This window comes from Sapajus apella, unplaced genomic scaffold, assembly GCF_009761245.1.
Source record: "Sapajus apella isolate SASKATOON/1434 unplaced genomic scaffold, GSC_monkey_1.0 scaffold17, whole genome shotgun sequence".
NCBI classification, from domain to species: domain Eukaryota; kingdom Metazoa; phylum Chordata; class Mammalia; order Primates; family Cebidae; genus Sapajus; species Sapajus apella.
Window position 1 is genome coordinate 17,835,561 of NW_022436957.1, and position 18,515 is coordinate 17,854,075.

Sequence of the window (18,515 nt, forward strand, 5' to 3'; positions counted from 1 at the left end):
CTTGGAAGTCCCCTGACTTCTTACGATTGTTTTATTCACCTGAAAATGAGTATAGTAATAATAATCACCTCACAGCACTGTTATAAAGATCAAAGAAGGTATTTTATGATCTCTTAAATGAAATACAAGTATAAGCTGCTACTACAGGTTGAGTATCCCTTATCCAAAATACTTAGGATTAGAAGTGTTTCCGATTTTGGATTTATTCAGATTTTGGAATATTTGCATTATACTTACCAATTGAACATCCTAAATCTAAAAAAAAAAATCTTCCAAGTCAGAGGCTTTAGCAAATGATTTCATGTTGCTCTCTTTGTGGTAGGTTCTCTTCTGAGATGCTTTGCCTTTCTCTATTTTATTTATTGCCACTTGGGGAAATTACCATATGGCTGAAAATGTGTTCTTTTTGGAAAAAAAGGATATTATGTGTTATTTTCAAGGACTGTTGCTGAGTCTGATTCTTGCTTTTTGATGTATCTGAACATTAGGTGACAGTGATTCAGTCATTATGGTTATATCTGTTCCTGGCGTGGTAATATTAGCACTCCAAAACTATGCTCCATAGCATTCTGTCAGTGTATTTATAACAGACTGAAGAAACTCATCAGTGCCATCATCTCGCTGTGTGAACTCCTCAGCATTCCAGCTTCCAGCTCACAGAGGTCTACTTGTTATGCTATCACCTTTGTAATGCCTTGGCCAGGAAGTCCTCATTATTCTCTTTTTGTGCCCATAGATTTCTGTGAAGCATCTCTGTTGGACCGTGTTGGGGTCTCTGTGACTGGCCAGGAAATCTTAGGTAAATTAGACATGACCAGGTGTGGTGGCTCATGCCTGTAATCCCAGCAACTTGGGAGGCTGAATTGGGCGGATCACTTGAGTGCAGGAGTTTGAGACCAGCCTGGAAAAATGGTGAACCCTGTCTCTACCAAAAATACAAAAAAAAAATTAGCTGGGCACAGTGGCGCATGCCTGTAATCCTAGCTACTTGGGAGGCTGAGGCAGGAGGATCCCTTGAGCCCAGGAGGTTGAGGCTGCAGTGGGCCGAGATCGTGCCATTGCATTCCAGCCTGGGTGACAGGAGTCAGTGAAACTCTGTCTCAAAAAAAAAAAAAAAAAAAAAAAATTAGAGGCTTTAATTTATCACTGTGTGGCATAGGGAAAAGCATGCAGGCTTTAGAGTTAGACACACCTGGGTCTGGTCCGGCATCCATTCCTTATTACAGTGGTTCTTCAACTTGGCCTCATATTGGACTTAGCTAAGGAGATTTATGAGCAATATTTATGCTGGGTCCCACTTTAGAGATTGTGACTTAATTGGCCTGGGGTCACCTAGGCATGTGGACTTTTAAAAACTTCCCCAGGTGATTCTACTAGTTTGAGACCATCCAAATATGTGATTGTGAGTTTACTTAATGGTTCTAAGCCTGGAGTTTCCTCATATATAAAATGGGTATAATAATATCTCTCTTACAGCAGCACTGTGAAGATCATAGTTAATGTGAGATGCCTAAAAGGGATGATTTCAGGTGAGCTGGAAGGTCTCCTATGTGTCAAACCCAGTGTACTTTGCCATACTGCCTCTTCCACCACCACCATCGGGCCCCCTAACAACTTCCCCAGTTATTCAGGCTCATCACCACCCCCTTGAGGGAATATCTTTTGAATTCATGAAAGGACATCTGCTGGCTGTTGACCTCCTCATCTCCACCTATGGATCCAGCATGGTTCACACACCTGGCAAGCGATATTTTAGAAAGAAAGAAAACTTACAGTCCTTGCACTAGTACCAGGATCGGCTCATTGATGTGCTAGACACTGTACCCTGGTCACTGTCTGCGTCTTCCCAGTGTGGCTGGCCTTTTTTCCCACATCTTGAGTGATAATCTTGCTCACCATCCTCTCCAACACATCAGCCGATTCCACCGTTATTTAGTCTGTCTAGAGTTCACGTTCCTATTTGCAACATCATTGTGTTTTAACCTTTCAGCATGCTCCTGTCATGTAGCTTACTCTTAGCCCTCAGTTTGAAGTGTGCCATCCTTACGGTGAAGTGTCTGGCACGTACTTTTGGGCGTTAGGGTCTACCAAATCATTATGCACTTGCCTCATGTCCCCTGCTCAGCAAAATGTTTCAGGAAATTAGGGACTCTCCATCTCCCCATCACGTAGTGTATATGTGGGTGCTCAGGATGTATTGAATGAATGAAAGAAAGATCCCTTATATACTTACAGTGTGTCCCTTCAATTAACTGATTACATCAACAAGCTGAAGTCTGAAGTCGTGTGTTCCCAGCTGGATTTTGAGTTTTCTAACTGTAGGTGTTGGGTTCTTATTTCTTTACGTTCCTCATGGCATCTGGAACAATACTTGGCCAACACTAAGTGCTCAGTGAGCACTCTTGTCCTATTAAGGAGTAGAGATGTAGGCAAAAGAGCCAAAGGAATGACCCCAAACTGCATTTATTATAGTGGCCTCAGCAGAGATGGGCAAGGGCTAGACTTTGCTAATTAGGGTGGTGGTATCTTTGGGGAATATGCATACCCTAACAAGATCTATTGGGTCTGAGAAGAACATTTTAGAACTTGTATATCTTTATTTTTTAAATTTAAAAGAGTGGTATAATGGTCTTTGGAGACTCAGAATCAGGAAGGTTGGGAAGGAGTTGAGGGATAAAAAACTACAGATTGGGTCCAGTGTACATTACTTGGGTGACAGGTGCACTAAATCTCAGACTTCATCACTATACGGTGTATCCATATAACCCAAAGCCACTTATATCCCAAAAGCTATTGAAATAGGAAAACTTTATAAAGAAAAATAATTAGGCTTTATTGAGTTCTATATTGATGGCTGTGGACCCTTAATCTGATCCATATGGAACATGTGAGAGGGGCACTGTCACCCTCACTGGCTTATTTTCATTCAATATGTTAAAAATAATCTTGGCCAGTGTGGTGGCTCACACCTGTAATCCCAGCACTTTGGGAAGCTGAGGAGGGCAGATAACCTGAGGTCAGGAGTTTGAGACCAGCCTGACCAACATGGTAAAACCCCATCTCTACTAAAAATACAAAAATTAGCCACGTGTGGTGGCAGGTGTCTGTAAATCCACCTACTCAGGAGGCTGAGGCAGGAGAACTGCTTGAACCCCGGAGGCAGAGTTTGCAGTGAGTGGAGATGGCACCATTGTGCTCCAGCCTGGGCAACAGAATGAGCCTCCGTCTAAAAAAAAAAAAAAAAAACGAGCTGTTTGCATATACCTGCAGATTTATGAATTTTATTATGTAGTTTATCTGGTTTACTACTTACAATGTAGATAAGTCACTTAAAACATTCTTGCAGAGAAACAAGAATTGAAATGACTACTGTTGATGTAAACACAAGAGAACAGTTAGAAACTGGCAGAAGTGACCCTTCTCCCAGGCTGTTACGTGATGTTGGTTAGCCAGATGACAAGAGAAATACAATGGTGGTCTAACAGTAAGAAGGACAATGGCAATTTGACAACGACATGTCATAAATTTTTGAAATAGTCAAGTAGACTCTAAGAAATGTGCATTTATATTCATTGTCACCGTTGTATTAACCAAATCCTATATGGACACTATGTCTTGAAGAATTAACCCAATGGTGTTTGAAGGATTAATTAATGACTTTTGAAGATTTTAAAGTTAATTTTACCTCATCTTTGGAAATTTCTGTTTTTGTATTTGTTAAAAATATTCCTATTAGTCTATTAGTATATCTCCATAGAAATTAAACATCTATGTATTGGGTGTGTATGCTGAAAAGTCTTTTACTAGTAGGAGTGCATGTCCACCGTGTCAGAATGCCATATGAATGAGAGTGTGGTTTGTTCTTGATGGGCTTTTAGCGTCATGTCATACTGCTCTCATGTAACTGGCTGACCAGAAAGCCCTTTCAGGATTGTGTGTGATTAGTTACCATGGTAATGGCACAGCTGGGAGGGGAATGGATCATTAAAAATCCATCATCACTATTGAGTTAGGAATTAACTCAGATCACACATTCTTCTGAGGTTAGGTCATCTTTTGCTTATAGAAAAAGGCAACCCTTAACATTTAACAGATTAAAAAAATATGTATCTTAAACATGACATTAGCTTATGAGGTTGTTCATATATTTGGAAGTGAAAGGCAACAAAACCTAGAAATTTACTCTTTGTCAAGCATTTTGTTATTTATCTGAATCCTACAACAACCCTATAAGGTAGGGATCAACCCCATTGTATGATAAGGAAAGATAAAATCAGAGACCTTAAGTGACTTGTCCAACCTCACGTATTTAGTGAGCATAGAATCAGGGTGCAAAATTAGATACTTGGCATTATTTTGCTGTAGTTTCTAAAGGCAAAGAATACATAGGCATTTTATCAAGTCACCTAATCCAGTAAGTCCTCACTTAACATCATTGATAGGTTCTTGGAAATTGTGACTTTAAGCAAAACGACAGATAATGAAAGCAATTTTTACCATAGGCTAATTGATGTAAACAGGGGTTAAGTTCCTATGGCATATTCTTGCTCATAAAAACATCACCAAACTTCTAAATGAAGACCAAAACACTTCTAATATTAAACACTGAATACATGTGAGCTATACATACATTTAAGAAAGACAAATAAAAGCAAGTAAGATAATTATTAGCCCAGTTATTCCAGTTCAGGGTTGCAGGTGCTGGAACCTATCTAGGCAGCTCAGGGCACCAGGCGGGAACCATCCCTGACTCGGACTCCATCCCGTCGCAGGGTGCAGTCACTCATACGCTGGGAACATGTAGACATGCCGATTAACCTAACAGGACCATCTTTGGAATGTGGGAGGAAACCAGAGTACCCAGACAAAACCTGTGCAGACCTGGGGGGAATGTGCAAACTCCACACAGTGACCCTGGCCCAGAATTGATTTTTTTTCTTATCAACTGTAAAACAAAAGGATGTTGAATGAAATGATGCTACTTGAGGATCTGCTGTAATGTGAAGGTACTCAGAATTTCCAGACCTGAAAGGCTGTGTAACAGTGGACTCTATACCCTGAGAGTGAAAGCAAAATGTTCACTCTGAGGGCCGGGGCTGGCATCTTTCCTTCATCTATCTCTGTTTGATGACGAAAAGCAAGCCAATTTTGGTCGTGCTTATTGACATTGTATCATCTTATGTCATTTCTCAAGTGAAAGTTTGGCGTTTTTGTATGAGCAAGAGGTCTCTTGGTGGAGCTTTGCCAACTGTTTTTGTCAAGGTGTTCTGCAGAGTATCAGATATTGACCTAAAATACAATAAATGGGCATCTCTCTCTGTTAACAGGACCATTGCCAACTATTTGGTGTGGAGAATGGTTTATTCCAGAATTCCAAACCTTAGCAGACGCTTTCAGTATAGATGGCTGGAATTCTCAAGGGTAAGTTTAAGAAGGTTGCAGTGTTACATCACTGGATAACTTTATGCTGGAATGGTTCATATATTAACTGATCCAATAAAAACCACCTTTACGGATTAGACAGAGGGAGTTTGTAGCCCAAACTCTATTGTTTTGTGTGTGTGTGTGTGTGTGTGTGTGTGTGCGCGCGCCTTATTTATTTTTATTTAGGTATAAATTACATATGGCAAGGAACACTCAAGCTCTACTTTGATGGTTTGTATAAAGATATTTAGGGAAATACTTGAGGCCACACATTGTTTTCAAACTTCTCCGTCTTATCAGTGTATTCCCATTTCCCCCAGAGTTTTCAACTGGGTCACTGTAATTATAATTTTAATATTTCTTTGTGATATATTTGTAACTATCTTTTATTTTCAGTATTCTGAATATTTAAAATGTGCATGATAGTGGTATTAGATGGCAGAGTTTCATTTTCAATTTGGAAATAATTTTGTCTTAAACTTTACCTGTACCTTCCATCTTTGCATCTATCCTCTGCTAGGTCCAAGAGGCTCCAATTTAGTTTTCTCTGAGACCTCGCTGAACTGAGATGGTTTTCCTCTCCCTGCTCTTTTTCTCTCCCTGGCTCTTTATTTGTTTTTATTAGAGATGGGGTCTCGACATGTTGCCCAGGTGTGTATCGAACTCCAGAGCTCATGTGATCCTCCCACCTCAGCCTCCCAAAGTGCTGGGATGAAAGGCATGAGCCACTCTTTAATCTTTGCTTCTCTCCCACCCTTGCTTGCCTCCCAGTTTATACCCATGTTCTCATCTTTGTTTTTGAGGCTTATGTCTGACTAATTCTCCTACCACTAGAGGCCGTAAGGGTTTTGTATCTTTAAAACAGTTTTTGTTTTTCTATCAATTTAAAGTTAAGTAAATGGTGAATCTTATAAGCAATGATTTCATTCAAGAGAAATTCTAGTTATTAGAGGAACTAGTAAGTATAGAAATTCTTAGTGGGCCATTTCTCTGTAGTGCAGTTATTTTGGATATGCTTTGACCCTATAAAGTCACTAGCATATAAATTTACTTTAGGGCTGGATGCAGTGGCTCATGTCTGTAATCCCAGCACTTTGGGAGGCCCAGGCGGGCAAACTGTTTGAGGTCAGGAGTTCAAGACCAGCCTGGCCAACATGGTGAAAACCCATCTCTATGAAAAATACATCAATTAGTCGGGCATGGTGGCACACGCCTGTAGTCCCAGCTACTCGGGAGGCTGAGGCAGGAGAATTGCTTGAATCCAGGAGTCAGAAGCTGCAGTGAGCCGAGATGACACCACTGCACTCTGGCCTAGGCAACAGAAGGAGACTCTGTCTCAAAAAAAAAAAAAGTATTTTTACAGAGAACAGCATAAAACAAATATATATATATATATATATATATATATATATATATGTATGTATGTATGTATGTATATTTAGGTCATAACAATGGATTAAGATACAAAACAAGTAGAGTGTGTGTGTGTGTATTTTTAACTCCCATGAATCACATAAAAGATGATGCCCAGCTGCTTTCCACCCCTACTGTGAAGACAATGAGAGAGAGGTGTAAGAAGCAGTGTCTGAACATTTAAGGTTAGGTATGAGGGGACGTTTCTTGAGCACGAAGTGCTAAATATAATATTGAATTGCTGAAGAAGGTTGTAGGATCTCTTTCTCTACAGATTTTAAAAATAGATTCATCCCTTACCTCTGAGAGAGGTTACCAGAAATCAGAGGAAGAATAGATGAAATTAAGCCTTAATCCCATTCCTCAAAACAACCTGGCTCTAACATTGTGTAAAGGACACTTCTGGCCACCATTCTCAGGGCCTCCCTTCCTCCCTGCCTGCACCCCAACTTCCAAGGGCAACTTTATATTTATTTCTCTGCTTTTATCCCCAAGAATAAACCTCTGAGCCTTCCAGGGCCTGCTTGGGAACCTTCTTACCTGTTTGTAAATGTTTTCTTGTAATGGTATAATTGCAACAGATGGGCAAAGCATTTCCATCTGTATTTTACTTGTTTACCAGTGTATTTTTTGCTGTGACACAATGTAAATATGCTCCCTGTGTTCATGGTGGGTCATGTTCTCCTGCTCTGCCTTGTTGAGTGTGCTACTCAGAGCAAGGAAACCCTCATTGGGCAGGAACTTTGAATACTCATTGATTCTAGACCTTCTTAGTGGAACTTCAGTTCTCAGTAGTTATTAACTACTATCTGGACACTTGAATAACATCCTCTCATGTCCCTGCTGACTGCAGAAAAGTGATACCATTGTCCAGATTCTTTGTTTAATGGGTAAAATTGGGAAGAAAGGAGAAATGTATTATTTTAACTGTTAAAACATTTTTTTCTTTCTTTCTTCTTTTTTTTTTTTTTTTTTTTTTTGAGACAGTCCGACTCCATTGTCTAGGCTGGAGTGCAATGGCCTGTTCTTGGCTCATTGCAACCTCTGCCTCCTGGGTTCACGCAGTGCTCCCACCTCGGCCTCCCAAGTAGCTGGGATTACAGACATGTGCCACTATGCCTAATTGTTGTATTTTTAGTAGACATGTGGTTTCACCATGTTGGCCAGACTGGTCTCCAACTCCTGACCTCAGGTGATCTGCCCATCTGGGCTTCTCAAAGTGCTGGGATTACAGACATGAGCCACTGCGCCTGGCCTAAAGCATTTTCATTTAGTTTTCAATATGATGGGTACAAGCATATTTTTTTCTTCTTCTTCAGTTATTTTATCTTTGTCTCTACTATCTGACACATATATATGGGTTAGGGTATGCAATGTTTTGTAGACTGTTTTCTTCAGGCTGTTTGAATTTTTTTCAGCCATGGGTTTTATCCAAATGAAGTTTAATCTGGATCAATTATCTCCCACAGGTAATCCAGGGGACCACAACTTTGCTGCCTCAATGGGACAAATGTGTTAACTTTATTGAAAGCGCCCTCCCTTATGTTGTTGGAAAGATGTTTGTAGATGTGCACTTCCAGAAAGATAAGAAGGAGATGGTAAGTGGGGCTCCCCAGCTAGTAAAAAATAATGCAATTTAGTCAGATCTGACAAGGTATATTCAGCAGGCTAATGTCAGCCTTCCAAGTGGTAGGGGCTTGTGGATAGTCTTCAGATTCCTTCAACTTCTCAGTGAAATAGGAAGAAAAGTCATCAAATGAGAGTGAGGATGAGTGAGCAAGTATTGAAGATTAGAGGAGAGAGAAGGTATGTAGTTGTCCAGGGGAGTGGGAGAGTGAATGAATTGAGAATATGGTGTAGCTGCTTGAAGGCAGGCATGTCCAGGTGTAGGTGGTTTCAGGTCATGAGTTTAAAGAGAGACTCATCACTGTGGCAATGTGTTCTTCCCCATCTGTTTTAACTGAATTGGAAGGGTTTATTTTTTTCTTTTAGCTTTATTGGGGTGCATTTGACTAACAACAATTGTATATATTCAAAAAGTATACGGCCGGGCACAGTGGCTCATGCCTGTAATCCTAGCACTTTGGGAGGCCAAGGTGGGCAGATCACTTGAGGTCAGGAGGTTCAAGGCCAGCCTGGCCAACATGGTAAAACCTCATCTCTACTAAAAAAAATACAAAAATTAGCCTGGCATGGTGGCGGGTGCCTGTAATCCCATCCACTTGGGAGGCTGAGGCAGGAGAATTGCTTGAACCTGGGAGGGTGGAGGTTGTAGTGAGCCGAGATCATGCCACTGTACTCCAGCTTGGGCGACAGAGTGAGACTCCATTTCAAAACAAACACAAAGCATACAACACGATGATTTGACATACATTGTGAAATGATTGCCACAATCAAATGAACACATCTGTCGCCACACTTATTTACCACTGTTTGTGTGTGTGAGGGTGTAAGGACTCTTAAGATTTGCTCTTAGCAAGTTCAAGTATATAATACATTATTAGTAACTATAGTCACCATGCCATATTTTAGATTCCCAGAACTTATTCGTCTTAGAACTAGAGGTTTGTACCCTTTGATCAACATCTCCCTATTTCCCTGCCCCTAGCCCGTGGCAACTTCTGCTTCTATATTTTAACGTTTATGTAAAGATTCTACATATATTGTCTTTCTGTGTCTGGCTTATTTCACTTAGCATAATGTCCTCCAGCTTTATCTGTGTTGTTGCAAAAGGCAGGATTTTCTTCGTATAAGGCTGAATATTAATCCATTGTGTGTCACACACACACATAGTTACACACATACCACATTTTTCTTATCTATTCATCCATTGAAGGATATTTAGGTTTATTCCTTAACTTGGCTATTATGAATAATGCTGCAATAAACATGAGAGTGCAGACCTTTCTTCCATATATTGATTTCACTTACTTTGGATATATACCCAGTAGTGGGATGGCTGGATTTGAATGGTAGTCCTATTTTTAATTTTTTGAAGATTTTCCATGCCATTTTCCATAATGGCTGTACCAGTTTACATTCTTACCAACAGCATAAGAGCATTCCCTTTTTATTCCAGGAATACCTTGCCGACGCCTACCTCTTAAATTTTTGATCACAGCCATCCTAAGAAGTAGTGAAGTGATATTTCATTATGGTTTGATTTGCATTTCCCTGATGATTAGTGATGAAAACCTTTTCATATACCTGCTGTTTATATGTCTTCTTTAAAAAAATGTCCAGTCAGGTCTTTTGCCTATTTTTTTTTTAAATCAGGTTATTTGTTTTTTTCACTGCTGAGAAAGGTGTATTTTGAATTAGAAATTTGGATTTGGCCAGGTTTTTTTGTCTGCATCTCTTTTTTGATGAATTATATTTTACAAATGTCATGAAATAAAAGATCCAGGTATGATTAATAACAATCCATGTAGTCAATCAGATAAAAATATATGAGCAGCTTGGATGCAGGTGGTGAATAATCACTGAATTTAAGGTCAAAGGCATTGTTATGTCATGATTGTTCAAATGATTGGTATCATGTGGTGATACACAATAATACCAAATGGTTGGTATTATGTATCAGTACATAGTCATTATTGATACATAATATACATGATTATGTATTATGCACTCAAGTTTGCTTTGTAATACCATATCTAAGTACATTTGTGGTAGGCCAGATCTCACTAATGCAGGGCTCCATCACAACGGTCCCAGCACTGACTGAGTAGCTAGGTTAAACATTAAAAGCTGATTGACCAGTGCTCTTATCCAAAGGCTGGAATATAACAAAGAGCCCACCAAGAGTTTTGCGTAGGCTTTTCCTGGGCCTTGGAGCATGACAAGATAACGAATGAATTCTTAACAGGACCCTTTTAGGATTAAACAGGTTTTATTGGGGATCTGAAGAAACTCCCCAGGCCTCCACAAACAAGTTTATTGGGGTCTAAGGGAACTCCCCAAACCTTTATGATTTAGCAGGAGACAGATAAGGGTACTCACCTCAGCACCTAGACCCATTTATTTAGATAAACTTACTGAGGCTCCAGAAGAAGGTCTTCAGGACTCAGACCTCGTTATAGATTAAAAGAAGTTAATCATTTACGTCTTTAGATTAATGCCCACTTACACGTAGACATATAGCTTTGAAGGAATATAAGCTCTGGAAAACTTTGTAATTTTGAATTGTTCTGGCGATAATTTCCAGGCTTTCTCCCTGTAACCAGTTGCAGAAAATAAAACTCTCTTCCTCCCCAGTTCATCTGCATCTCGTTATTGAGCCACAAGAAATAGCAGCCTGACCCTCAGTTTGGTCTGGGAACCTGTTTTTACAGTCTTTGAGACTTTATGTTTGAACCTCGCAGCTCCCTTGCAAACAATTTCACTGAAGAGTTAATGTCTTGCTTCAAAATACTCAGTATTCTCATTGTGTGTTTTCTTTTGCTCCTTGGTCAGAGTAAATAGAATGAGATCTTATCAGATAATCACAGTGGTAATATAAGCTCTGGGAAGGTTATAAAAACAATTAAAGGATAATGGAAGATTTAAAAAAATTTACAGCAGGAGGTTTTTTGGCAGTAGAAGAATTTTAACTAATATGAAAAGTATGCAGATTAAACTTGTTTTTCTCAGTTTTGGTGTAAAAGTCCCTTTTCCTTGTGTCAGGGTGTGACATTCTAAAAGTTGATTTTGGGAATCTCCCCCCTTATTTTGATGTATATGGGGGTAGTGTAGTAGTTACACAGATACTCATCTCTTTACTGTAAAATTATTTGCCTCCCTTGTGCTGAAGCTGTTTGCCTCAGGGAATACTTAAGTTGGAAACTTATAAGAGAAATAGCTGGCCTTTTATAGCCTTTTTTTTTTTTACAGGGCTCGTATCCAAGAACCACCTGGAACCACTGATTTACTTGAAAAACATTCTGTATAATTAGCTACAGTCTACAGAAAAAGAAAAACAGGAAGATCCCCAAAGGGGCAAATTCCAGAGACTCTAACTCAGATGAAAGGCTGGCTGCCATTGTTTATTTACCAAAAAAGTTAGTTAAGTGAATGAATATAGTCAGAAGGTTAAACTTCAGGTACTTCTCAAATTTACATGGGTAAATGAATCACATGAGCATCTTCTTGTTAAAAGGCAGATTCTCATTGCATTTTAACAAGGGTTTTGTTTTGTTTTGTTTTGTTGTTTTGTGTTTGGGGCAGGATCCAAGAATTTGCCTAACAAGGTTCCAGGTGCGACTACTGCTGCTGGTCCACGACCACACTTTGGGCAGCAAGGTCTTCTCATGATTCATTTGTCTGTAAACAGTTACCACCAAAAAACAAGCCCTGGTGACTCACAAGAGCAGGCCAGGCCAGTTGACACGAATGGCAATACTTTATTTACCAAAAGTGGTTGCATTAGTGCGAGTAACTGCTTTAAGTTTTAGATAATTGAAAATTTCTGTGATTCAGATTGGTTTAAATGGACTATGAAAAGCCCTGCATTACCACCTCCAGGCTTGGTTCCCCACCCACCAACTTTTTAGTTACCTTTTGAAAACGGATACCTAGGTTTTACTAAGAGACTCCCACCCCACTTCTCCTCAGTATCTCTGTTTCTAGAACCTCTGGATGACAGAGTTGGCCCAACTGCCTGTGGTTGGCACACTCTGTTTTAGAGAGAGAGTAGGAGATAGTAGATCACATTGAGGTTTCCTACCTATCAGAGTTCTCTTCTTTTTCACTGGCGAAAACACATACTTCCACGTTAGTGTTTCGTTAAGACTTCCCACATGCAAGTGTGCATTTGGACACACCAAAACACCAACACTCTCATACTCATTCACACACATAGCCATGGGAATTTAGCAAATTTAATTAGAAATGAAGAATAGCATGTAGAAAAGGAGAATCCTTCAACAGAAAGCCACCCAAAGAGGTGGTATAGTACAATCCCTTGCCTTCCAGCTAGTGGAACAGAGCCTTCACTCATGTGGGATTGGCTGCAAGTGTTGCTTTGACTTTGCAGTTCAAAGTAGCACTATCCAATTGAACTAGAGTATGAGCCATATATATATGTAATTTTATATACATATCTACATATGTAATTTTATATATACATATAAGTAATTTTAAATTTTCCAGTAGCCACAATAAAATGAAAGGACACAGGTGAAATTAATTATAATGTAGTTTAATCCAATTTATCTAAAATATTGTCATTTCAACACATAATTAATATAAATTTACTAATATGAGGCCACGTATGGTGGCTCACACCTGTAATCTCAGCACTTTGGGAGGCTGAGGTGGGAGGATCCCTTGAGGCCAGGAGTTGGAGACCAACCTAGGCCACAGAGTGATAGCCCGTCTCTACAAAAAGATAATTTAAAAAGCCAGGCAAGATGACACGTGCCTGTAGTGTCAGCTACCCAGGAGGCTGAGGTGGGAGGATCACTTGAGCCTGGGAGGTTGAGGCTGCAGTGAGCCAAAATTATGCCACTGCTTTCCAGCCTGGGTGATAGAGTGAGACCCTCCCTCAAAAAAATAAAGTAAAATTACTAATATAATAGTTTATATGTCTTATTTTATCCTGTCTTTGAAACTCCATGTGTATTTTATACTTACAGCATATCTTATTTGGGACTAGGCACATTTCAATGTTGCTAAGTGACTACCATATTAAACCTTGCTGGTCTAAATAGGAAGGATCCCTTGAGCTCAATATGGCAGGATTCCTTTTCTAGGTGAGAGGTTACTAGTAGCCAGGACTGGGAGGGCGGCGTTGGTTTCCCTGGCCAACTGTTTCAAGCGGGGCTATAATATCAGAGAGGCAGGACTCACTCAAGCAACACCAGGATTCATGGCCTGGGAACGGGGTGGGAATCAGTCAAGGTGCTAGCTGGTGAGGATATTTCACATTTTCTGGAATACTATCTTAGAGGCAGAAACAAGTTCCCGACCCTACTCTGAGGCAGGCACCTCAGAGGCATAGTTCTCATTGGCTCAGGGACTGCATGAACTGTAATATGCAAATTAAAGATGTTCAGTGGCTTGGAGGTGTAAAGGACTCTATCAGGCTGAAGCCAGGGGTTCCAAGCTCAAATACCCTCATGGTCAGTGAGTACCATTAAATAATATGCACGAGTAACGCTGACTGGGTGTAGGCAAAAACCAGGGCAAGTATAATAATAAATGGTAATTGCCATTGACCTTGGTGTTGGGGATACAGTAGTAGTGAAGTGGGCTTGTGGGGTGGTGAATGGGCTATCCAGGATTCAGCCCAAGACTTGTCTCCAGCCAACAATTTTCATGCAGAAATGCGGGGCTCAATGTGCTAGACAGATTTCTGGTTTTTGTTTTCTGAGAGAAGTAAAATATCTGGATATTTATGTGGAATCTCATATTTTAAATCTTTGCCAGTATTCTGGAGGCCAAATTAAATACGTCCTGGGGATACCATTGCTTCCCCCCAACCCCAAGAGGGAGTCTCCTTCTTTTGCCCAGGCTGGAGTGCAGTGGTACGATCTTGGCTCACTGCAACGTCTGCCTCCCAGGCTTAAGCAATTGTCCTGCCTCAGCTTCCCAAGTACCGGAGATTACAGGCACATGCCACCATGCCTGGCTAATTTTTTATGTTTTTAGTAGAGACGGAATTTCACCATGTTGGCCAGGCTGGTCTCGAACTCCTGACCTCGTGATCCGCCTGCCTTGGCCTCTCAAGCTGCTGGGATTACATGTGTGAGCCACCGCCCCCCGCCTCCATTGCGTTTTATATTAACATTTTCTCCCTCCTTACCTCCCTTTCTTCCCCCTTTCTCCCCTCCAATCTTCAGAACTAACAATCATAACCTTGTCTGTCAGAGGACTTTTTAAATTTTTTGTCTTACTTAGATGAAGATTATGTATAATTTAAAAATATATTCCATTAGGTAAGCATTTAATATTACTTTTGTGTAAAGTTACATGAAAGTGGGACTCCTCCAGAGAACTGATGACGTATCATCACCACAAATAGAGATGATGCAATCATTCCACTGTGACAAGCCCTGATCCGTGTGCTCATGACCTAAATAGCAGGGGAGAGAATGAGTTGTGTTCAGGGAGGATGTCTAAAGTTATCACTTGCTCATTTTCTCTTTTTATTTTTTTAATAGTCTCATTTTTTCCTTTCTCTTTTCTTTTTTTTCTTTCTTTCTCTTTTTTTTTCTTTTTTTTTTTTTTTGAGGCAGAGTCTCGCTTTGTCACCCAGGCTGAAGTGCAGTGGCATGATCTTGGCTCATTGCAACTTTTGCATCCTGGGTTCAAGCCATTCTTGTGCCTCAGCTTCCTGAGTAGCTGGGATTACAGGTGTGCGCTACCACACCTGGCTAATTTTTGTATTTTTTTTTTTTTTTTTGTAGAGACGGGGTTTTGTCATATTGGTCAAGCTGGCCTTAAACTCCTGACTTCAAGTGATCTGCCTGCCTTGCCCTGCCAAAGTACTGGGATTACAGGTGTGAGCCACCGCACCTGGCCTCGTTTTATTTTTATTATTAAACTATATATCTGTAATGTATATCTGCAAGTGCCCCAGATAGATACTCATGTCCATGGAGGGCAGGTGACGATTCCAACAAAGGCCAAAGAATGAAGGGATTGTCACCATGGGCCTAGTTGTGACTGTGGTGGTCAGGATATATTGGTTTTAAAATCTGGTGATGATAATAACAGTAGCAGTTAGCTTTCACTGAGGTTTAACTAGGTGTCTTGTATTCTTCTAAGTGCTTTCAGTGTGCGAACTCACTTATCCTCACAATGACCCTGTTACTGCTATTAGTGACCTCATTTTCCAGATGAGGAAACAGGCTCAGAGAGTTGAAATAAGTTCTCTGGATTCATATAGCTTGAAAATGGCTTAGGTGGGGTTCAAGCCCAGACCATCTACATGGAAACCAGTGTTCCATTTCCTTCCTTCTCTCTGAAAACTCTTGAATCTTTGCCAATTTTATGAATGTGAGGACACCAGAACCTTCTTAGTGCCTTATCTTATAATTACCCTTATTAGCAAATTCTTTATTCTCATACTAAGATCCTAAAAAGGCACACATTTCATATTTTTTAATATTTCAGGGTAGGAAATGGTTGGAATAGGTTTGGCTTCTGGTATTTCAATATTTTAAATATAAATATAGTTGAAACCTAATTCAAATCCAAACAGTTGACATCACATTTTTGTATTCATATCATTCTCAGGAGAAAGACGGAAATGATAAGAAGCAAGCTATTGATTAAGAACATATGCAGGTTTACCTTTGGCTCAGTCTACACACTTGAGCTCAATTTCTAGTATTTTCTGCATACATCTAGTGCTCGACTTACGACCATGATTGGGACCGGCTGACCAGTCGTAACACGATTTGGTCGTAAGTTGAGTAGGCTATGTGTACAGTTGAAATGGTGCACGCGGAGATGGTAGTGCTGCTGGAAGCTGGTCCGCACTGTCATAAGCCCAGCTGGGCAACGTTTGTGCTGCCAGACGTGGAGGAGTCGTGGCTAGTGATTGTGGTCGTAAAGTCGAATGGTTGTAAGTTGCATAGGTCATAAGTCAATCAATACCTGTACATCATTCTAAGGAGTGATCCCTGATGTTTGCAGTGGTAATCCAAAGGCTCTGTAAGATTCCTTGTCACAAAAGTTTTTAAAAAAATATTTACCATTCTCTAGTTAAGAGAATGGTAAATATTTTTTGTCCTTGACAAGGACAGAATGTGGGTGGGAGGCTGGGAGGAGGGTAAGGGCAAGATGTACTTGAGAAGACGGCTCAGAGGAGCCTGACTAAACTTTGGTCAAGTAGAGAGTCTTTGTCAGACTTCAGATCAAAGCTAAAGTCACTGATCTCCTATTATATATTAGAACATTCTATATGCAGGAGGTTAATCTAGTTTAAGCAGAGCAAATCTATTACACTTCGAATTTAGACTTTATTAAGTGAAGAACTAAAACTTGACTCCCTATGTAAAGCAATTCACTAATTTCTCCTGCACTCTAGCAGCCTATTCTTTTTCTCTTTTACTGTAAAGACTTTGTTCATGTCCCCAAGTAATGCCATAGATGACCTACAGTATCTTCCATTTTTTTCTGAGCTGCTCTCTGCCTGAGCAATTCCAGTAGTAATTCCTATCCTAAGAAAAGAATTCTCCTCCCACCCCATACTGCTACAGCTGGTGTCGAAGACTTAAATACCCATGTGGGTCCTATTGCAGTGGCAGAGTTTGAACTTGCAACTTCAGTACACTAGGAGTTCACCTCATTAGTGAGCTAAGATAATTGAATTGATGCACTGCCATTAATATTCTTTAAGTTCTCCAATTCCCTCGTTCACTGTTTCTCTCAGTGGTTGAGTAAATGAGATGTAACTGTAACGTTGATGGCAGAAGTCACATGAAAGTCAGTGTCATGCATTATAGCATTGCCCTTATACTGAGGAGTTTCTCGTTCCTTGCAAATTCAGCTGCTCACCAGGGTTGCTCTCGGTAAGGCCGTTGTACAGATAAAGACAATGGTCCCTTCATCACAAATTGTGCAAAGAAAGGATATTCTCTTTGGCTACCAAATGTCTCTGTTTCTATTTGTCTAGTAAGTGGTGTTGGTTATCATTATCTGGATCACTTTCCAGAGAAACTTTGCTGAAGACCTGTCTGAATGAAGGCAAACCATGATGATTTCTTTTTTAAGGGCTTTTAAGTATATTTATAAAATATTGACCTAATGTAGAAATTATATCTGATTTTCTGCAAAGTTGCATTGATAGGTCATAGCCCAGCTCTGCTCTTACCAACATGGGCAGATCACTTAACTTCTTTAAGCTTGTTTTCCTGTTTGTAAATGGCACAGGCGTTTCTGTTGCTATGGTAATGCTGTGTAATGATCAGTCACAAAGCCTCACTGGCATTTGACAATCAGCAGTTACTGCTGATGCATCTGGAGTCAGTGGTGGGTCCCCATGCAGCTCTGCTGATTTTGGCTGGGCTGGCTTGAATTTCTGGGGGTTGGCCAATCTAGGTTGGCTTTGGCAGAGGTGATTGGAATGACTCGGCTCTGGTTCATGTGTCTTGCTTCCTTTAGCCGGCTAGCCTGTGCATGCTCTCATGGTGATGGCAGAAGTTCAAGTGAGCAAGTAGAAACATCTGAGGTCTCCTGAGACCTAGGCTCAGAACAGGCATAATGTAATATCTGCATTTTGTTGGCCAAAGCAAGTCATAAGGCCAGTCCAGATTTACAGAGTAGGGAAATAGACACTACTTTTTTTTTTTTTTTTTTTTTTTTTGAGACGAGGCCTGGCTCTGTCATCCAGGCTGGAGTGCAGTGGTGCCATCTCTGCTCACTGTAACCTCTGCCTCCCAGGATCAAGCCATCTTCCCACTTGAGCCGAGTAGCTGGGACTATAGGTGTGTACCATGATGCTCGGCTAATTTTTGTATTTTTTGTAGAGATGGGGTTTTGCCGTGTTGTCCAGGCTGGTCTTGGACTCATGAGCTCAAGTGATCTGCCCACCTTGGCTTCCCAAAGTGTTGGGATGACAGGTGTGAGCCACCCAGCCTGGCCAACTCTGTGTTTTTAATGAGAGGACCTGCAAAGTCACACAGTAAGGGATGTGTATAAATGAAGGGGTATGGTATTAAAGCCATCAATGCTGTGTATAACAAATAGGG

The 18,515-nt window shown here is 40.4% G+C and overlaps 1 protein-coding gene across 1 annotated transcript in view; it reads left to right on the plus strand.

Moving 5' to 3' along the window:
* PHEX (phosphate regulating endopeptidase homolog X-linked) overlaps positions 1 to 18,515 on the plus strand; it is a 222,302-nt gene that overhangs the window by 75,168 nt on the left and 128,619 nt on the right. Inside the window, exons 10-11 of the mRNA XM_032286120.1 lie at positions 5,328 to 5,421; positions 8,307 to 8,435. Coding sequence (XP_032142011.1) covers positions 5,328 to 5,421; positions 8,307 to 8,435 — 223 coding nt within the window. The remainder of the gene's footprint in view (positions 1 to 5,327; positions 5,422 to 8,306; positions 8,436 to 18,515) is intronic.